Below are 22,914 nucleotides of genomic sequence, written 5' to 3' on the forward strand. Positions count from 1 at the left end.
GAGGTTCCTACCTGCTTTAAGAAGACCACTGTCAGTCTGGTGCCTAAGAGAAACGAGCTAACTTGATCTAATCACTACCACTCAGTTGTTCTGACATCCACCATCTTGCATGTCTTCCAAACACATGATTTCATTACAACAGTGCATTAAGGTAGTACAAGGGAAAACAATAGCAGGAGGTAGGCATAGCTCAAATACCATCTATAAATTTGCTGACGATACAACCATTGTTGGTAGAATCTCAGGTGGTGACGAGAGGGCGTACAGGAGTGAGATATGCCAACTAGTGGAATGGTGACGCAGCAACAACCTGGCACTCAACATCAGTAAGACGAAAGAGCTGATTGTGGACTTCCGGAAGGGCAAGACGAAGGAACACATACCAATCCTCAGAGGGATCAGAAGTGATGTGAGAGTGAGCAGTTTTAAGTTCCTGGGTGTCAAGATCTCTGAGGATCTAACCTGGTCCCAACATATCGATGCAGTTATAAAGAAGGCAAGACAGTGGCTATACTTCATTAAGAGTTTGAAGAGATTTGGCATGTCAACAAATACACTCAAAAACTTATATACATGTACCGTGGAGAGCATTCTGATAGACTGCATCACTGTCTGGTATGTGGGGAGGGGGTCTACTGCATAGGACCGAAAGAAGCTGCAGAGGGTTGTAAATCTAGTCAGCTCCATCTTGGGTATTTTGCCTACAAAGTACCCAGGACATCTTATGGGAGCGGTGTCTCAGAAAGGCAGCATCCATTTTTAAGGACCTCCAGCACCCAGGGCCTGCCCTTTTCTCACTGTTACCATCAGATAGGAGGTACAGAAGCCTGAAGGCACACACTCAGCGATTCAGGAACAGCTTCTTCCCCTCTGCCATCTGATTCCTAAATGGACATTGAACCCTTGGAAACTACCTCACTTTTTTAAATATACAGTATTTCTGGTTTTTGCATGGTTTTTAATCTATTCAATATATGTATACTGTAATTGATTTATTTATTATTATTTTCTTTTCTATATTATGTATTGCATTTAACTGCTGTTGCTAGGTTAACAAATTTCACATCACATGCCGGTGATAATAAACCTGATTCTGAATAAAGTGTTAGTGTTGCAAAAAAAGGAGAACATTTTAATATTTCTCTTCAGTTTTTACTGAGGAGAAAAAAAGCAATATGGGAAATTAGTGGTGATGTCTTGAACCACATATGAATTAGTAGGAAGGAGGCATTAGTGTTTTAAGGTGGATAAATCTTCAGGGCCTGACCTGCTACATTATTGGATCTTGTGGGAAGCAGGGGAAAAAATTGCAAAGATTTATACTTCATCTTTAGCCAGAGGACAGTAAAAAGGAACGGGAGCATTGGAGTGCAATTGCATACCTTTTTGAAAGTAGCATCGCAGTTAGATGGGTGGTACCATTGTTTAAAAAGGGTAGCAAAGACAATCCCAGAAAGCCTGACAGAGACGAGGTGTGATTGGGCTCACACCTTTGTGCAATGGGGAGATGTGTCTGACAAATCTCAGAGTATTTCTAGGGGGTAGAGCATCATGACACGCTAGTCTGGAAGGTTAGATGATAACATGGGATCCAGGGGGAGGTAGTGGATTGAATTCATAATTAGCTCAGTGATTGGAAACAGATGGTAATGATCGAGATTGTTTCTCAGACTGGATGCCTGTGGCTAGTTAGTGTGCCACAGCTGTGGTGCTGGGGCCATTGTTTGTATAAACAATGTAGATATGAATGTACAAGGCAAGGTTAGTAAGTTTGCAGATGATACTAACATGGGTGGTGATGTAGACAGTGTAGATGGTTATGAAAAATTACAGGGGGATCTTGATCAGCTAGGTACATGGACTAAGGATCGGCAAATAGCTTTCAATTCAGATAAATGTGAAGTGTTGCATTTGGGAGATCAAACAAAGATGGGGCTTACACCATAAATGGGGCACTGGGCAGTGATAATGGGACACAGCAACCTAGGAACATAAGTTCATAGTTCACTGAAAGCATGTGGGGTGATGGGCAATAACATTTCACTAGCATTCAACACAGGTGCACCTCAATGATATGTGCTTAGGCCACTGCTCTGCTCTCACTCCACTCATGATTATGTGGCTAAGCACAGCTCAAATGGCACGGATAAAATCACCATTGTTGCTGGTAGAATTTCAGATGGCAAATAGGAACTGTACAAGAGTGAGATAAATTCAGCAATGTTGCGGCACCAACCTGATATTCGACATCAGCAAGACCAAGGAGTTAATTGTGGGTTTCAAGAAGGGGAAGTTGGAGAATATAAACCAGTCTTCATTGAGGAGTCAGTAGTGGAAAGGGTGAGCACCTTCACTCCCTGGTTGTCAACGTCTTGGAGGGTCTATCTCGGACCCAACCCATTGATGCAATCACAACAAAGGCATACCAACGACTATTTAATTAGGAGTTAGAGGAGATGAGTACATCATCAAAGACTCTTGCAAACTCCTACAGATGTACCACAGAGACCTTTATGAATGGTTGCATCACAGCCTGATACGGAGGCTGCAATATACATGATTGCAAGAGGATCCATCATGGGCACAACCTTCCCCACCAAGGACACCTTCAACCTGCAGTGCCTCAAGAAGGCAGCGTTCATCCCCAAGGACTCTCACCTTCGGGGACATGTCCTCTTCCCATTACTAACAGTAGGGAGGAGATTCAGGAGCCTGAAGACCCACACTCAATTATTTAGAAATAGCTTTTTTCTCTTTGCCACCAGTTTTCTGAATGGTTCATGAATGCTACTTTGTTTTGTTTTTACAAACATAAATAAATCATGCAAGTTATAGTAATTTTGTATATACACTATACTGCCTTAGAGCAACAAATGTCACACCATATGAGTTAGTTCTAATCATTCTAATTCGGAAGAAAGCACTTGGCATGCATAATATTGAGTAAAGGAGTTGGGGAATTATGTTGGCAAGGCTATACTTGGAGTATTATGTGCGGGTTTGGTCATTATCAAAGAAAGTATGTTACTAACTAGAAACAGTGCAGAAAAGATTTACCAGGATACCATTTGGTCTTGGGGACCTGAGTTACAAGTACTAGTTGTGTAAGCCACCCCGCTCCCCTCTCCACCCCATCCCCCAGGAAGGCTTCTACAAACAAGAGGGCACATGTTTAGAAGAAAGAAATTTAAAAGGGATATTGGGCATGGTGCATATTTGGAATGACCTGCCAGAAATTGTGCTGAGACAGGCACATTAGCAATATTTAAAAGCCATCCAGATATGTACATGGATAGGAAAAGTTTAGAGGGCTATGGGCCAAACACAAGCAGAAGGAACTAGTTCACTAAGCAACATAGCTACCATGAACACGTTGGGCCGAAGGGCCTGTTGCTTTGCTGTGTTATTCTATGACTGTATGTCTCTGACTTGATTAGTCTTTAAGTCTTTGGTTTCTAAAACTCCAAGTTCTTGGATTTTACTGTCATTCTTCATGACTTTTTCAAGCTTAGCATTCAATTAAAATACCATCCCCAGTTTGTTGAGACTTATGATATTGCTCATCAACCCACAATTCTTTGCATTCACTTTCCTGAATGACACTGGCTGAATCACCACGCATGCTAATAACTTTTAAGATTAAAACTCAAGTTTCAGATTTAAGATGCATTATTGCTCATTATCAAAGGTCCAACATTTTTCATTTTAAGATTACTCTCCCCACAATATCCTTGCTGTGTGATTACTAAATAATCCAGAAAAATAACTAGATCCCTGGTTGAGTCTGCAGCTTAATGTTCTAGGAAACTACTCTGAATAGATTTCCATCATTCTGAAAAATACTGTGGTCATTTTCAATTGTTCAGTCTCTGTTAAGATTATAGTCCCTAAATTAATTCCATTACCTTTCCTGTGAAACTCCGGTATTTCATAAGAACATGTGTAGCGGTCTGTGCAATGCTCTTCCAGCTCGGGTCACTCCTGAGTTCAATTCTGTCGCCGTCTGTAAGGAGATTGTATGTTCTTGCTGTGGTTTTCTGCAGATGATCCTGTTTCTGCACACAGTCCAAAGACTAAACCTATATGGTTAGTAGGTTAATTAGTCACTGTAAATTGTCCTGGGATCGGGCTAGTGATAAATAGGTGGGTTGCTGGGTGGTGTGGCTTGATGAGCCAGGTGGGCCTGTTCTGCACTGTATCAACAGATAAACAGACAAATACAAGTAGAACAACAACACACACAAAATGCTGGTGGAACACAGCAGGCCAGGCAGGTCTCGGCCCGAAACATCGACAGTGCTTCTCCTATAGATGCTGCCTGGCCTGCTGTGTTCCTCCAGCATTTTGTGTGTGTTGTTGTTTGAATTTCCAGCATCTGCAGATTTCTTCATGTTTGCAAATACAGGTAGAAACTGGTTTACACAATCAGTCCCCTGCCTGTCACACTATTCAGTATGATAATAACTAATACTTCACCATAGCACATGTCTGTATCAGTCCTGTATTCCTTGAATCCTTTAACCTTTGGATATTTATCTCTTGGATATGCAGCAGTCAGCAACTGAGCCTGCACAGCGCTCTTGGGTAGCGAGTTCTACAAGTTCACTGCTCTGAATGGAGGAATCCCATGTGCCCCGAGCTGTCAGCTCTTTATTCTCAGACTGTAACCTCTTCCACACACTCCATACAGGGGAAATATTTGAATGTCTCCATTCATTTCAATTCAAGAGAGCATATGCTCAGCCTGCATTCTCTCTTTATTCCCTTTCCTTCACCAACCCCGATACTATTTCCAAAACCAAAGTCACTCATCATAATCCTAGAACCATCCTTTCTCATCTTTTTTTCTTCCCCACAAACTCCACCTCTTTCTCCCTCCCAAAAACAAGACCAGGTATGCCCTTTTCAAGTCCCAGGTCATTGGAAAAGGTGTACATACACAAGGCTTTTCGTAGTACACCTGTAGATGTTTGCAAGTGTCTTTGATCATATACCAATCTCCACAAACTAATTAATTCTCTCCAATGGATTTTACATTCATTTTGCATATTTCCCAAATATGGAATATTTCAGGTTTGTCACCTTGCAACCATATCTCTGTAATGCATTTACAGTTTATAGATCAAATCTTTTATATCTACTTTTGACACTAATTTATCAACATTGTTATGAATCCAGATAAAGACTCTTTGTCTTCTCTGTACCTTCCTTCCACATTATATTTATTATTTCCCCATCTCTAAATTTCTAATTCTTTTCCCCCCAGATCTGAACCCTATCCACTCCCAAAGACTCGCAAAGCCTATAACAGTCAAGTAAGTATTTCTGAAGTGTCAATGCTTGAAATGCAGGTACAAGTAGGAAATGTATCAACTTGTCAAGAATAATAGGGAGGAGAACTGGAAAAGAAGTAGGAGCAAATGGTTTGGGATCAAATTGTCTGACAGAGGGTCTACAATTACTTGTTCTTTAAAGAATGTTGCTGTATGAAAAAGACTTCTCCGTGGATTGTCACCTTGTCGTGGTGGAGAAGTTTGTGTGGTCCTGAGATCCCAAGAGCGATGCCGTCTGATGCTATGCTCCTGGTAGGGTCACCCATGGCGGTAAGGTCGAGGGTGAGGTCCCTGACAAAGATCAATCCAACCAAGACCTCAACGGTGGAACAGACAGATGAAGTTACTTCGAACTCAACGGCTGTGAAGGCGGATGAAGGCTGCAACAAATCCATCAGCTCCAATCGTCGTGGTTTCCATGCCATTGGAATCGTTTGGTTGATTTGTGAAGTATTGTGTGCTTCTTGGAGTGCAACATCAAGTACACGTTAAACAAATACACGCACAGGCATCGTCGCTCTGTGAGCCACATCTTAAATAGATCAACGGAACTAAGACCATCATCCTCGACCTCGAGGGTTAGCCACGACGACGATGAAAATGAAAAACATGGCAAGATGGGGAAATCATCTCATGAGCTCAGTGTTAACTGTACGATCAGTGTTTTTGGGAGTGGGTTTAATGATGAAAACTAGTAAGTTTTTAAGGTATAATGTGGGAATAAAGGAGGCCTTTTCTGCTTGGCTGCCACTGACTAGTGGTATTTGGCAGGAGTCAGTGTTGGGACCCTTGTCACGTTATATGTCAATGATTTGGATGACAGGATTGATGGCTTTGTGGGCAAGGTTTGCGGTTGATACAAAGTTAGATGAGGAGCAGATAGTATTGAGGAAGCAGGGAGCATGCAGGACTTGGACAGATGAGGAGGATGGGCAAAAATGTGGCAGATGGAATACAGTGTAGGGGAAGTGTATGGTCATGCACTTTGGCAGAAAAGTTAAAGGCATGGACTATTTTCTAAACTGGGAGTAAATTCAGAAATGAAAGGTTCAAAAGGACATGGGAGTCCTTGTGCAGGATTCTCTAAAGGTTAACTTGCAGTTTGAGTCAGTGGTAAGGAAGGCAAATGTTATTATTCATTTCAAAAGGACTGGAGTGTAAAAGCAAGGATATAATGCTAAGGTTTTATAAGGCATTGAGCAGATTGCACTTGGAGTGTTGTGCACAACTTTGGGCCTTTTATCTGCCAAAGGATGTGCTGCTATTGGAGCGAATGCAGAGTAACAATGATTCCAGTAATGAAGGAGTTAACACATGAGGAGTTTTTGATGGTGTTGGATCTGTACCGCTGGAGTGTACATGAGTGGAGTGGGGGGGGGGGGGGGAAGCGGAGCGGGATTTAATTGAAACCTATGGATTACTGAAAGGCCTGGATAGAGTGATGTGGCAAGGATGTCTCCTGTAGTGAGTGAGTCAGAGACCAGAGGGCACAGCTTCAGAATACAAAGGCTCTCTTTAGAACAGAGATGTCTTTCTTTAGCTAGAGGGTGGTGAACCTGTGGAGTTCATTGCCATGGCTGGGTAAGGAGGCCAAGTCATTGGGTATATTTAAAATGTCATTTGATAGGTTCTTGATTAATGAGGACAACAATGGTTATGGGGAGCAGGCCTGAGTATGGGGTTCAGAGTGAAAATAGATCAGACACGACGGAATGGCAGAGCAGACTCGATGAGCCGAATGATCTCATTCTGCTGCTATATTTTACGGTAAAAAAAAATTAATATCCGACAAAATGAGAACTAGTAAGAACAGAAGAAGGCTGAAGACTTGTCAGGAATTCCGTATTCATCTTCAGAGAGAGAATCCGAGCTGGCGTCTCCGGCTCCCAGCATCTACTGCCTTAACGCTGTAAGAGAGAAGTGGGCTTAGAACCCAGCAGCTTGATATACGAGGAGAATACTGCGGACAACGGACGCATTAAATTAATCCAGGAGAGCGACCGCTGGGAGAGAAACTAATTTGACTCAAGAGGGCGAGCACGTTGCCTGTGAGTGTATTTGTAGAACTCCGCTCCGTCGTTACCGACTGGGTGAAGAGTTGTGGGAGAGGCGGGGCTGTTGCTTGATTAACTGGGATCGAGCACGCTTCCTGTTTATCAGTATCCTGAGGGACTGGATGTTGTAGGAAATTAGTTTTGCCGTCAGATGTGTTACTGGAGCCCGGCTATCTCGCCAACGTTTTCGCGTTAAGATGGGGCCAGAGGCGGAGTTTCCGCCTGTCTGGGGATTTGTTTTCTCTGTCGTTGATTGATTCGGTAGTTGCGTTGATTCTGGCTGTCGGCCCAATCAGTGAAGGACAAAGGCAGGGGGCCGATTTACACCTGATTTTCGAGCATAAAATGATTACAGAACGCTGACCCCGATCAGTCGATTTATGTTCGAGCTCCGCTGTGATTCGAGGACGCCAGTTACATGTGAATAAAACAGCCACATTACATAAAAGCGGTGGCTGTAATTTACACTCTTCGGCAAAGGGAACGTCACCCAGAGTGTGTAGCGAGTCCTTTCCTGTCTTGTCTAGAGGAACGGACGCGGAGGACACAGCTAAGCAGATGTCGGAATCTGCCGAGGATAGGGTGGAGGGAGCAGTGCAAGTGGAGGAGGTGCCCGGCTGCAAAGAAGCCCCACAGCCGGAGGCTGTCTCGCCGTCCGCTCCCCAGCCAACTTACCAAGTGCCCGAAGGTGGTTTCGGCTGGGTCGTGGTGTTTGCGGCCACCTGGTGCAGCGGTTCCATCTTCGGCATCCAAAACTCATTCGGGATTCTCTTCTTGATGTTCCTGAAGGAGATGGAGGACCAGAGGGACCCCAGCCTTCTCTTTAAGACGGGTGAGTGCGGATTGCCTGCTTTCTCCCAGTTACCAGTTCCGCGCGTGTTGTCATCAAGTGTGGAAATAATCTGCACCTCCAATCCCTTTCGTAATGAGTTCAGTTCAAATACTCAGTATTGTCATTTAACCACACACATGTATACCGCCAAACGAAACCAAGTTCCTCCGGACCAAGGTGCACAACGAAGTATGTATAACTGCGCACAATCCATGAAGTAATATTGCTGCAAATGAATAACAAATAATAAAATATATTCCAGAAGTTTGGCATTTAGCAAGAAGTGCATTTAGGACAGGAGTTGAAAAAAAAACCCAGTATAACACTCCACTAAGGTTAGTGACAGAAAGGGCGACAATAATCCCCAATTATTTTGTGCCTGATACAAAGCAATGGTCAAATCATCCCGGATTTTCCTAAAAGGAATGGAAGTTGGAATTTCTGGAAGCACCCAGGCAGGTGGACCAGGATCAGAGAGAGTGTGTTTCTCTCTGCGGAAGTATTCCCGGTACTCTCCAGAGTCTGCTTCAGCTTGTGCTTGGAAGCTTGTACATGACGTTTCAACGTGATGGGATCAGATGTGTAATTTATCGCAAACAAATGGCCACTAAGTTTGCTGGGTGGAGTTGGGGTAGGTATGAATTCCAGAATTTTACAGAGGGTGGAGGCCAAACGAAAGCTTAAGGCACGGTTTCGTGTGCTTGCGTCCATCGTTCCCTCTCATATTTCTTCTACAGCTGCGCAAACCGACCGTTGCTCTGAGCAGGAAATTTTTACATGGCCTGAAATCTGTGCGGCTCTTTAATAAAGCATGTTATAAATGAGAATTCCAGCTGAGTGGCAACAAAGGCTATGTGTGCACCAGCATTTCACTTGCTGCACAACTACAGCTCAGAGGGTGCCGTGGGCACGTCACAACTTCTCAGCAGACTGAATGGAACTGTAAACTGCAGAGAAGCTCTTGGTCAGAGTACTTGTAGTTTGGTGGACACTCAGAGCATCTTGAGATAACCTCCATTTTCTCCATTATTGTCATGTCCCCTGCCAATTTTGATGACCACACTTATTATATTTGGGGAAAGGGAAGCTGCAAGTGGTTGTGGAAATCATGTTTAATGTAAATAATGATTTTAAATAAAATTTGCTATAAATAAACAGCTTTTGGCTTTTTACTTTTTAAAAACAATTGTCATTTTTTTAAATGAATGCCATTTTCTCTTTCGAAATTTTGATTAGATCCAAGTATTGCTTGCCAACTCTTGCCTCCTCCTGCTCCCTCACCACTTTATAGGGGCTATCTCTCCTATTTCATTTCTGAGGAATGGTCTTGAACCGAATCATCCACTTCTCTTCATAGAGGCTGCCTAACCTGCTGAGTTCCTCCAGCAACATCTTTTTCTCTTCTTCACTCCAGATTCCAGTCTCTTGTGCTTCTGTGACCAAAGGTTCTATTCATCAAAGACATTTAACACCAACAAAACATTTCCTCGGTTCTTACCTATCGAGGGGCACTTGAAACGGGAGGCCACCTAAAGGTTTTCTAGTTGTTAAGATGATGCATTTTTGAGCTAGTCTATTAAGTTGAGTTTATTGTCAATTGCACAAATACAGGTAAAGTACAACAAGTAATTCTCCTGGTATCATTGGCATCATTTAATATAAATTAAACTGGTTGTTTGAAACACTCAGATAAAAGTTGAAAGACCGTAGTAATGAAATACATAAAGAAAAAGATGAGCCTAGATATCAAACTGTGACATTTCTTTAACAGTGAAGTAGTTACTGCAGTTCAAAAATGTCCTTTCTTTTGAATTCCCATTGGTCTTTGAAGGCATTTTGGGTGTGTTTTAGCACATAATCAAAAACTTGTTTTAATACAGCACAGTTAAGGGCCTTCCAGGCCAATGAGCCCCTGCTGCTCAATTATACCCTTGTGACCAATTAACCTACTAACCAGTATGTCTTTGGAAGGTGGGAGGAAACTGGAACACCCAGAGGAAATCCTGGTGGTCGTGGGGGAACGTGCAAATTCCTTACAGACAGCAACGGGGATTGAACCTGCCGGGCACTGTTCTATAGCGGTTAGCACAACACTACTGCAGCTTGGAGTTTGAGTTCAGAGTTCAATTCCAGCGTCCTTTACAAGAGAGTTTGTATGCTCTTCCCATGTGTACATGGGTTTTCTCCGCGTGCTCCGGTTTCCTCCCACAGTCTCAAAGACCTGCCAGTTACCAGGTTAATTGGTCACTGGAAATTGTCCTGTGATTAGGCTAGGGTTAAATCGATGGGTTGGTGGGCAGGAAGGGGCTGTTCCATGCTGTATCTTTGAAGGGCCTCCTTTGTTTGGGTGGGTTTACCATGGAAGTTGTGTCCCATCTGTCTATGTGATACACAAACCAGGACAGTGCGATACGGAGAGCAAGCTGTTGCCCACGCAGGAGGCTCCCATGCAGCTGATGAATCTAAAGATGCAGCAGAGATTGATGCAGTTTGGCACCAGCAGTGTCATAGGAGTTGCCAGTTAGTATTGAACTCAACTTAGGACTACTTTGGGACTCCAGCTCCAGAATTTTCCTTGCAGTTTACTCCCAATACCTCCGTGAAGTAGGTATAGCTTCAAGTTAGCAGTGGCAGTTTGAGATCAGAATTTTCCTTTTCCTAGGTGAGCTGCCAACTACAGCCGACGAGCCCCATCTGCCTGAAGCTATATCTCTGAAATGAAATAAGTAAGTACTGAGAAAGGTTCTGTAACATGTCACTGACCAATAAAATTTCTGTCTCTCTCACAGATGCTATCAGACCTGCTAAGAGTTCCCAGCAGCTTGTTTTACCTTCCGGTTTACAGAATTTTACTCTTCAGTGCTGTTCCATGAATTTTCAAACCACGTTTGGAAGATCAGTTGAGCTTGATATAAAATCCCTTCAGTTTTCCCCCTAACAGAGGACTCAGAAGGGAGAATGATTCTGTAGCTGCTGTGGTGCTATTAAAAGCAGACTTGAACAAGGTATCATAGATGCTGTTTGACCTAACAAGTTCCTCCAGCATTTTATGTGTGCTGCTACCAATTTAAAATAGCTTTATTTGTCATACGTGCACCGAAGCATATAGTGAAATGTGTCTTTTGCATCAAATCAAATCTGTGAGTATTGCACTGAGCAGCCTGTATGTGTCGCCACACTGCCTGTGCCAACATAGCAAGCCCATAGCTCACTAACCCTAACCTGTGCACCTCTGAATGTGGGGAGGAAACTGGAGCACTCTAGGAAACCCGCATGGCTATGGGGAGAATGTACAAACTCCTTACAGGCTGCAGCAGGAACCGAACCCTGATCTTGCAGCTGGCAATGTACAGCATTGTGCTTGGAATACGTACATGACGCTGGAAGAACTCAGCAGGTCAGGCAGCATCCGTGAGAAAAGAGTAGCCAACGTTTTGGGCTGAGACCCTTCATCAGAAAGGGTTCCCGATTCCTGATGAAGGGTCTCAGCCCGAAACGTTGGCTACTCTTTTCTCACGGATGCTGCCTGACCTGCTGAGTTCTTCCAGCATTGTGTGCGTATTCTTTGATCCACAGCATCTGCAGTTGTATTTTTGTGTTTTTAAAGCATTGTGCTAACTGCTACTCGAGCGTGCCGCCCCTTGTTCAAATAGAATACAGAAAATAAAATGACTTACTACCAAGCCCTCCAGCACTTGTGTTTTGAACTAAAGCATTTTGCTTCAAATCTAGGCAACTGCACTCAGTGGCCACTTTTAGGTGCAGGAGTGGAACCGGGCATGGACTTTGAGGTACCCATCCACTTCAAGGTTCGATGTGTTGCGCATTCATAGATGTTATTCTGTACACCACTGTAATGCATGTCTTTTTTTTTGAGCTACTGTTGTCATCTTGAACCAGTCTGGCTATTCTTCTCTGACTTCTTAAAAAGGCATTTTCACCTACAATGCCCCATTCACTTGTTTTTGTATCGTTCTCTGTTGTCTGTGAAACTCCCGGGAGATTAGCACTTTCTGAGATAATCAAATTCCACAGTCAAGGTCATATCAATTATACTTCTTCCCCAATCTGATGTTTGGTCTGAGCAACAACTGAATCTCCTAAACATATCTGCATGTTTTTTATGCATCGAATTGCAGCCACCTGTTTGGCTGATGTTGCCAACGATGTAACCTACTCTTGAAACGGCCTAGCATTTCCCTACCACATAGCGCTCTATTTTTCTAAGCTCCATGCACCTATCTAGAATTTCTTTTTGAAGAAGCACAATGGTGCTAGTAAGCTCAACTATGTTTAGAGTGTGCTCTTTTTTTCCTGCTTAAAATAATTTAGTTGAAATTTGTTTGTGAAAAACAGTATGATGAGATTTTGAAACAAATTATGGAAGTACTTTGAAATGCTAATATAATTTGCAGAGGGAATTCCATATGTGCTAGCTATCACCTCAGGGTAAAGTTGTTCCTTGATTTTAATTTATTCCTTTTTCAGGATACAGGCATCAGCAACAAGGCCAGCATTTTTAGCCCATCCCTGAGAAACCAGCAGAGGGAAAACGCTGCTCTGTGTCCACCAGGACTATATGTTGACTATAGAGCATTCATTTGCTCTATTCCTACTTTATGCTCCCACATTTGCATCTATTGCTCGCACCCCCTATCCAAGATTCTATCTCACCATCTTGTCTTTGAGCTTCTGATGTACTACGACTTCCTAAAGTGCTTATCAACCGACTCGGGAGGGAATCACTTTGCCGAGTCGGTGGAGTTGGTTTTGGGAACTCCGGGACTGCAAAGTTGTGGGGACAGCTTAGCACATCACAAAAAGCAACCTCCCCTTCATGAACTCTGTCTACATTTCTCACAGCCCAGAGAAAGCAACCAACATAATCAAAGACTTCACCCGATCCAGATATTCTTGCTTTTACCCCTTTCCCATCAGGCAGCTGATATGAAAGCATATACCATCAGGTTCAAGGGTAGCTTCTATTCTTCTGTTATTAGGCCATAAGCTGTATGAGCAGAATTAGGCCATTTGGCCCATGGAGTCTGCTCCGCCATTTCATAATGGCCGAGCCAATTTTCCTCTCAGTCCTAATCTCCTGCTTTCTCCCTGTATCCCTGTATGCTATGAACAATCAAGAGTCTATCAGCACACACAAGATGCTGGAGAAATCAGCAAGCCAGGCAGCATCTATGGAGAAGAGTACAGTCAACATAGAAACATAGAAAATAGGTGCAGGAGTAGGCCATACGGCCCTTCGAGCCTGCACCGCCATTCAGTATGATCATGGCTGATCATCCAACTCAGAACCCTGTACCTGCTTTCTCTCCATACCCCCTGATCCCTTTAGCCACAAGGGCCAAATCTAACTCCCATTTAAATATAGCCAATGAACCGGCCTCAACTGTATCCTGTGGCAGAGAATTCCACAGATTCACCACTCTCTGTATGAAGAAGTTTTTCCTCATCTTGGTCCTAAAAGGCTTCCCTTTATCCTTAAACTGTGACCCCTCGTTCTGGACTTCCCCAACATCGGGAACAATCTTCCTGCATCTAGCCTGTCCAATCCCTTTAGAATTTGTTATGTTTCAATAAGATCCCCCCTCGATCTTCTAAATTCCAGCGAGTATAAGCCTAGTCAATCCAGTCTTTCTTCATACGAAAGTCCTGCCATCCCAGGAATCAATCTGGTGAACCTTCTTTGTACTCCCTCTATGGCAAGAATGTCTTTCCTCAGATTAGGGGAACAAAACTGCACACAATACTCCAGGTGTGGTCTCACCAAGGCCTTGTACAACTGCAGTAGAACCTCCCTGCTCCTGTACTCGAATCCTCTTGCTATGAATGTCAACATACCATTTGCCTTTTTCACCACTTGCTGTACCTGCATGCCCACTTTCAATGACTAGTGTAAATGACACCCAGGTCTCATTGCATCTCCCCTTTTCCTAATTGGCCACCATTCAGATAATAATCTGTTTTCCTGTTCTTGCAACCAAAGTGGATAACCTCACATTTATCCACATTAAATTGCATCTGCCATGAATTTGCCCACTCACCTAACCTATCCAAGTCACCCTGCATCCTCTTAGCATCCTCCTCACAGCTAACACTGCCGCCTAGCTTCGTGTCATCCACAAACTTGGAGATGCTGCATTTAATTCCCTCGTCTAAATCATTAATATATATTGTAAACATCTGGGGTCCCAGCACTGAGCCTTGCGGTACCCCACTAGTCACTGCCTGCCATTCTGAAAGGGTCCCGTTCATTCCCACTCTTTGCTTCCTGTCTGCCAACCAATTCTCTATCCACGTCAATACCATACCCCCAATACCGTGTGCTTTAAGTGTGCACACTAATCTCCTGTGTGGGACCTTGTCAAAAGCCTTTTGAAAATCCAAATATACCACATCCACTGGTTCTCCCCTATCCACTCTACTAGTTACATCCTCAAAAAATTCTATAAGATTCATCAGACATGATTTTCCTTTCACAAATCCATGCTGACTTTGTCCGATGATTTCACCTCTTTCCAAATGTGCTGTTATCACATCTTTGATAACCGACTCTAGCATTTTCCCCACCACCGATGTCAGACTAACCGGTCTATAATTCCACTTTTTTAAAAAGTGTGGTTACATTAGCCACCCTCCAATCCTCAGGAACTAATCCAGAATCTAAAGAGTTTTGAAAAATTATCACTAATGCACCCACTATTTCTTGGGCTACTTCCTTAAGCACTCTGGGATGCAGACCACCTGGCCCTGGGGATTTATCTGCCTTTAATCCCTTCAATTTACCTAACACCACTTCCCTACTAACATGTATTTCCCTCAGTTCCTCCATCTCACTAGACCCTCGGTCCCCTACTATTTCCGGAAGATTATTTATGTCCTCCTTAGTGAAGACAGAACCAAAGTAGTTATTCAATTGGTCTGCCGTGTCCTCGTTCCCCATGATCAATTCACCTGTTTCTGACTGTAAGGGACCTATATTCGTCTTAACCAATCTTTTTCTTTTCACATATCTATAAATGCTTTTACAGTCAGTTTTTATGTTCCCTGCCAGCTTTCTCTCATAATCTTTTATACCTTTCCTAATTAAGCCCTTTGTCCTCTGCTGGACTCTGAATTTCTCCCAGTCCTCAGGTGTACTGCTTTTTCTGCCTAATTTGTGTGTTTCTTCTTTGGAATTGATACTATCCCTAATTTCCCTTGTCAGCCATGAGTGCACTACCTTCCCTGGTTTATTCTTTTGCCAAACTGGGATGAACAATTGTTGTAGTTCATCCATGCGATCTTTAAATGCTTGCCATTGCATATCCACCGTCAACCCTTGAAGTATCATTTGCCAGTATATCTTGGCTAATTCACATCTCATACCTTCAAAGTTACCCTTCTTTAAGTTCAGAACCTTTGTTTCTGAATTAACTACGTCACTCTCCATCTTAATGAAGAATTCCACCATATTATGGTCACTCTTACCCAAGGGGCCTCGCACAACAAGATTGCTAACTAACCCTTTCTCATTGCTCGGGCTGAGCCTGGTCTTGGCTCGAAATATCAACCATACTCTTTTCCATAGATGCTGCCAGGCCTCCTGAGTTCCTCTAGCATTTTGTGTGTGTTGCTAGGATTTCCAGCATGTGCAGTTTTTCTCTTGTTCAAGAACCTATCAACCTCTGCCTTAAATATACCTAAAGACTTGGCCTCCAAAGTTGCCTGTGGCAAAGAATTCCACAGATTCACCACTCTCTGGCTAAAGAAATTCCTCCTTATCTCCATTCTAAAAGGACACCCGTCTATTCTGAAGCTGTGTCCTCTAGTCTTAGACTCTCCCACCATAGGAAAACCCTCTCCACATTGATTCTATCAAGGCCTTTCACCATTCAATTGGTTTTAATGAGGCCACCCCTCATTTTTCTGAATTCCAGTGAATACAGGCCCAGAGCTATCAACCATTCTTCATATGACAAGCTGTTCAATCCTGAAATAATTTTTGTGAACCTCCTTTGAACCCTCTCCAGTTTCAGCACATCCTTTCTAAGATAAGGAGCCCAAAACTGCTCTCAATATTCCAAGTGAGGCCTCACCAGTGCTTTATAGTGTCTCAACATTATAACCTTGCTTTTATATCCGAGTCCTCTTGAAATGAATGCTAACCACATTTGCCTTTTGCACCACGGTCTCAATCCACAAATTAACCTTTAGGGAATCCTGCGTGAGGACTTCCAACTCCATTTGCACCTCAGTTTTTTGCATTTTCACTCTATTTAGAAAATAGTCAACCCTTTCATTTCTTCTACTTTTTTGCCCATTCTTCTAAACTATCTTAAGTCCTTCTGTACCTCCTGTACTTCCTCAAAACTACCTGGCCTCCACCTATCTTCATATTGTCTACAAACTTTGCAACAAAGCCATCAATTCCATCATTCAAATCATTGACATATAATGTAAAAATAATCGGTCCCAACCTGGATCCCTGTGAAACACCACTGGTCACTGGCAGCCAACCAGAAAAGGCTCCCTTTATTCCCACTCTTTGCCTCCTTCCAATCAGCCACTGCTTTATCCATGCTAGAATCTTCCCTGTAATAACATTGGCTCATAGCTTGTTAAACAGCCTCATGTGTGGCACATTGTCAAAGGCCTTTTGAAAATCCAAGTACACATCAACCAATTCTCCTTTGTCTATCCTGCTTGTTATTTCCTCAAAGAATTCCAACAGATTTATCAGGCAAGATTTTCCCTTGAGGAAACTATGCTGCCTACAGCCTATTTTATCATGTGTCTCAAAGTACCCTTACCTCATTCTTAGTAATCAACTCCAACATCTTTCCAGAAACTGAGGTCAGACTAACTGCCCCATAGTTACCTTTTATTCTGCCTCTCTCCCTTCTTAAAGAATGGAGTGATATTTGCAATTTTTCAGTCTTCTGAAACCATTCCAGAATCTTATTGATTCTTGAAAGGTCATTAATAATGGTCCCACAATTTATTTAGCAGCTACTTGAAGAATTCTGGGGGTCTATACCATTTTGTCCAGGTGACTTATCCACCTTCAGTCCTTTTCAGCTTACCAAGAACCTTTGCCCTAGTAATGGTAACTAGAGGTAGAGGGTAACACTTCATACCCTCTGACACCTGGAACTTCCACCATACTGCTCATGTCTTCCACAGTGAAGACTGATGCAAAACAATTATTCAGTTCATCCTCCATTTCCTTGCCCCAATTACTACTTCTCCAGCATTGTTTTCCAGCTGTTCAATATCCACTCTTGCCTCTCTTTCACACTTAATGTATCTGAAGAAACTTATGGTATCCCCTTTAATATTATTGGCTAGCTTACTTTTGTATTCCATCATTACTTTTTTAGTTGCCTTCTGTTGATTTTTAAAAACTTCTCAATCCTAAAACTTCCCAGTAATTTTTACTCTATTAGATCCCCGCTTTTTGACTTTTATGTTGCTTTTGACTTCTCTTGCTAGCCACGGTTGTGACATCATTACTTTAGAATACGTCTTCCTCTTTGGGGTGTATATATCCTGTGCCTTCCGTATTACTTCCAGAAATTCCAGCCATTACTGCTCTGCCATTTTCCCTGCCAGTGTTCTTTTCCAGTCAATTCATGCCAACTCCTCTCTCATGCCTTTGTAGAAGACCTATTGAATGGCCTCCTTGTACGATAAAGTGAACTTTTGATCGGTCCTGTTCACCCTGTACACATCAGACTTCCAATATAACTCGGAGTCCTGCCATGTGCAGAAGTTCGCTGATGACACGGCCATAGTGGGGTGTGTCAGGAATGGACAGGAGGAGGAGTATAGGAAACTGATACAGGACTTTGTGATATGGTGCAACTCAAACTACCTGCGTCTCAATATCACCAAGACCAAGGAGATGGTGGTGGACTTTAGGAGATCTAGGCCTCATATGGAGCCAGTGATCATTAATGGAGAATGTGTGGAGCAGGTTAAGACCTACAAGTATCTGGGAGTACAGTTAGACGAGAAGCTAGACTGGACTGCCAACACAGATGCCTTGTGCAGGAAGGCACAGAGTCGACTGTACTTCCTAAGAAGGTTGGCGTCATTCAATGTCTGTAGTGAGATGCTGAAGATGTTCTATAGGTCAGTTGTGGAGAGCGCCCTCTTCTTTGTGGTGGCGTGTTGGGGAGGAAGCATTAAGAAGAGGGACGCCTCACGTCTTAATAAGCTGGTAAGGAAGGCGGGCTCTGTCGTGGGCAAAGTACTGGAGAGTTTAACATCGGTAGCTGAGCGAAGGGCGCTGAGTAGGCTACGGTCAATTATGGATAACTCTGAACATCCTCTACATAGCACCATCCAGAGACAGAGAAGCAGTTTCAGCGACAGGTTACTATCGATGCAATGCTCCTCAGACAGGATGAAGAGGTCAATACTCCCCAATGCCATTAGGCTTTACAATTCTACCGCCAGGACTTAAGAACTTTTTAAAAGCTATTATTAATGCTTTTTGAGATAGTGATTTAGATGCATATCATATTTTTTACTGAGTTAAGTATTGTATGTAATTAGTTTTGCTACAACAAGTGTATGGGACATTGGAAAAAAGTTGAATTTCCCCATGGGGATGAATAAAGTATCTATCTATCTATCTACAATCTACCTTGTAGTGGGCTTAAAGGATTTTCAAAGTATTTGTTACACATACATCAAAGCATAAAGTGAGATGTGTCATTTGCATCAAATCAGTGAGGATAGTGCTGGAGAGTCTGCAGGTGTAACCATTGGCACTAGCAAATCATGCCCACAACTCACTACCCCAACCACGTATCTTTGAAACGTAGGAGAAAACCAGATCGCTCGAAGGAGACCCACTTGTTCATGAGGAGAATGTACAACTCCTTACGATCATCAGCAGGAATTGAACCCTGATTGGTGATTGTGGTGCTATAATAGTTTAACATTAATTATCATGCTATTGTACTTTGCACCTTATTGTCCGAGTACACTGTATTTCTCTGTGCCGTTGCACTTTATTCTGCATTATGTTATTGTTTTCCATTGTACTACCTCAGTGCACAGATACGATGAAATCATCGGTATGCATGACATGCAAAACTTAAGTTTCTCACAATAGCTTGGTTCATGTGACAGTAACACATTTACCATTATATTGGCTTAAACATGTAAAGGTGGCAAGTGCAACAGGAAGCTTTTTGTAGTATTCAGCTAAATTATTTTAAACTTCGAGAATAAAGATTGCAATTGTGTACCTCAGCTGTCAATGTGAGGTGTAAACTTTGATTCACTGCACTCTGATAAATTTACTTTGAACTTCGAATGCAGTTGAGATACAAAGTTCATATATGTCACCATATACAACCCTGAGATTCATTTTCTTGTGTGTATGCTCAATAAATCCATAATAGAATCTATGAAAGACCACACCAATTTGGGCATTCAATCAGTGTGCAAAGGACAACAAGCTGCAGAAGCAAAAAGAAACAAATAATACTGCATAAATAAGCAATAAATATCGAGAACATGAGATGAAGAGTCCTTGAAAGTGAGCCCATAGGTTGTGGGAACAGTTCAGTGTTGGTGTGAGTGAAGTTAACCTCTCTGGTTCAAGAGCCTGATGGTTGAGGGGTAACAACAGTTCCTGAGTTGTAGGTCCTGAGGCTCCTGTTCCACCTTCCTGATGGCAGCAGTGAAAGACACATATCCTGGGTGCCGGGGGTCCTGTTGTTTTGCTGCAACAGCACTCTGTGTCAATGTATTCAGTGGTGGGGAGGGCTTTACTTGCGATGGGCTGCATCATTTCAGAGCTTTTAAATAATAAAGTGCTTCACCAGGGCCATTGTCCAACAACATTATCCAACATATTGAGATATTGAGACATGCTGTCAAAGGCTTGGTAAATGAGTTTAAGGAATGACTGGGGGAAGCTCATGCAGTTGCAGTGAAACGCCACACAGATGGCACCTGATGTCAGGACTCAACCCAGGTTTCTGATGCAGCAAGGTAGAAGTTCCACTAGCTATACTATTGTGCCATCTTACCTATAAGATACCTATACCTCATTGGACCACTCTGATCTTGGGTCATCTGATGTTGAAATCTCTATTTTAGCTCTTGTTGAATCTTGACCTGATTGTTCAATGCATTGATGGGCAAACTCAGTCGTTTCACTCTACGTAATGTATTTTGTCTTTCACTTTCTTTAACCAGCTGAAATCTTTTACAAGATGGTTCTCCATTTCAGGTTGACTGCTGGCATTTCCATTGCCTTCCCTTAGAATCCTAGCGCCGACGCAGAGTTAGCTGACCCTGTTGTTTGTTGCTGTTTTTAAATACTGGTCTACACATACGAGATTTCAATTGTATCAGCCCAAAAGATCCGTTTGGAGCTTAAAGATACAGTTCTCTGTTGATCAGCCGCCTTCAGAATTCAAAGTCACCACATTCTCCCCTGAGGTTCATTTTCCTATGGGGATTCACAATAGAAACGCAAAAGAATCAATGAGAAACTACATGCAAAAGTGGACAAACAACCAATGCACAAAAGACACACAAACAACCATAATGCCCAGTTGCATAGTTTGGTGTTAGTAAAGATGCCGTCTGAGCACGGCACTGATGGATTAATCACAATGTTCTCTGCCTTATTCTGTTTTTATTTTCCTCTGTATAATGCAATGTTTTTGGGCTGTTTGAGTTGAGCATGCTAAATCTTGAATCTGACACCACTCTGACGATTCCCTACTTGTGTCAAAGTGTCATTTCTCGCATAAAACCAGAAAATACTGGAAATGCTCAGCAGGGCAAGCAGCGTCTGTGGAAAGAGAGAGTTAACATTTCAAATCCTTTAGTCAGTGTCGGAACTGGAGAGAAAACAAGTTGGTTTTCAGTAGTAGAGAAAGTCGGAAACAAATAGGTGAAAGAAATATGGATAACTTTACTCATCTCAACATGGAACTGATTGTACAACTGATGGACTCACTATCACTCATGTTCCTTTCTTACTGCCTTTCTTTCTTTCATTGTTCTTCCTTCCTTTATTTCTTTTGCATTTCTTTGTTCTACTGGGAATGCCTGCAAGAAAATGAACCTCTGGGCAGTGCATGGTGGCATAAACACTCAGTTATTTACATATACCTGCACACTTGCTTGTTAATGCAAATATCCAATCAGCCGATCGTGCATCTCGGAGACTGCTGATCTCCTGGGATTTTCACGCACAACACTCTCAAGAGCAGCAGTTCCCAACCTCCTTTATGCCATGGACCCCTACCATTAACCAAAGGGTCCATGGACCCTGGGTTGGGAACCCCTTTTCACAGAGAATGGTGCAAAATAAAAACTAGAATAAAGCATCCAGTGAGCAGCAGTTCTGTGGGAGAAAATACCTTGTTAATGAGAGAGGTCAGAGGAGACTTGCCGGACTAGTTCAAGCTGACAGTAACTCAAGTAACCATGCGTTACAACAGTGGTATGCAGAAAAACATCTCTGAATGCACAGCATGTTGAACCTTGAAGTGAATTTGCTACAGCAGCAGAAGACCGGGAACGTACACTCAGGCGGTACCTAATGAAGTGACAGCTGAATGTACGTACTTCAATAATAAATTTATTTTGAACTTTGGATTTTAGAACAAAATGGAAAGTATCTAATAGGGCAAGGCCAACTGACTCGAAGCAGCTTGTGCAGAGGAGCAAATGGGATAGTACCTCGATCACTTGGTCAGCTTGCCTTTCATATCTTTTTTGCTCTCTGCTAGATTTCACCATTTTACTGGTGTCCTAGCTAGCTTCTGCTGTTCTACCAACCATCACTCTGAGCTCAGTCAAATCTCAAATGCCTGACTCCTATTACACGTTAACTAGTCGTGTATCAATTCCTGTGCTTGTTGATGGAGACTGATCCCCGTTTAGCATATTTTTTTTGTATTATAAATCTCTTATTCTTGTTATCAAATCCTTATATTAGACCATTAACAACACATTATACAGATGAGCACTATGCGTGTGCAGAACAAGCTGCCAGCAAAAATGGTGGATGCAGGCTTGATTGCAGCATTTAAGAGAAGTTTGGATGGGAGGAGTAGATGGGGCAAAGGGAATGTTTCTGTGCTGTAGTGCTCTATAACTCTATAAAGAAGCATAATCTGCCTCCAAATGCCCCCATCAACCTAGTTGGTCTCGTTCAGTTCGAGATCTTCCTTTTTACCTTTTTCTCCCCCTCCATCTTGTCTACTGAATACTTGTTTTTCTTCTTTCCCAGTTCTGCAAAGGATCTTGGTATTGATCTATTATTTTCATATAATGAAAAGTTTGTCTTGCATATAGATAAAATTATGACACGGTGCAGTGAGGTGCAAGGAGGTGACAAATAATGCAGAATAAAGAGTAAAAGCTCCAGAGAGAGTGCAGTGCAGGTAACTGACAAACTGTAGGATCACAGCACAGTAGATTGTGAAGTCGAGTCCATCTCATCATATAAGAGGCTGATAACAGTAAAATAGAAGCTGTCCTTGAGCCTGGCGCTATGCGCTTTCAGGCTTTTGTATCCTCTGTGGACGGGCGAGGACAGACTGTCAGGGGTGGACCTACATGTTAAATTGCTTGTTCGCACAGATATTTCCTGACCTGCTGAGCACTTGTTTTTTTGTACTTCTGGTAAAGTTCTGATGGGAAGGAGGTACAAAGT

The 22,914-nt window shown here is 42.7% G+C and overlaps 1 protein-coding gene and 1 long non-coding RNA gene across 2 annotated transcripts in view; one reads left to right on the forward strand and one right to left on the reverse strand.

The window, feature by feature from the left end:
• LOC140734234 (uncharacterized) overlaps nt 1–8,380 on the reverse strand; it is a 34,296-nt gene extending 25,916 nt beyond the window's left edge. Inside the window, exon 1 of the long non-coding RNA XR_012100501.1 lies at nt 8,063–8,380. This is a non-coding gene — a long non-coding RNA (uncharacterized lncRNA). The remainder of the gene's footprint in view (nt 1–8,062) is intronic.
• Nucleotides 6,909–22,914, forward strand: part of LOC140734232 (monocarboxylate transporter 8-like) — an 81,915-nt gene continuing 65,909 nt past the window's right edge. The window contains exon 1 of the mRNA XM_073057923.1: nt 6,909–8,219. Within this exon, the coding sequence (XP_072914024.1) occupies nt 7,946–8,219 (274 nt within the window). The 5' untranslated portion in view covers nt 6,909–7,945. The remainder of the gene's footprint in view (nt 8,220–22,914) is intronic.

The sequence above is a fragment of the Hemitrygon akajei genome, chromosome 10 (assembly GCF_048418815.1).
Source record: "Hemitrygon akajei chromosome 10, sHemAka1.3, whole genome shotgun sequence".
Lineage (NCBI taxonomy): Eukaryota > Metazoa > Chordata > Chondrichthyes > Myliobatiformes > Dasyatidae > Hemitrygon > Hemitrygon akajei.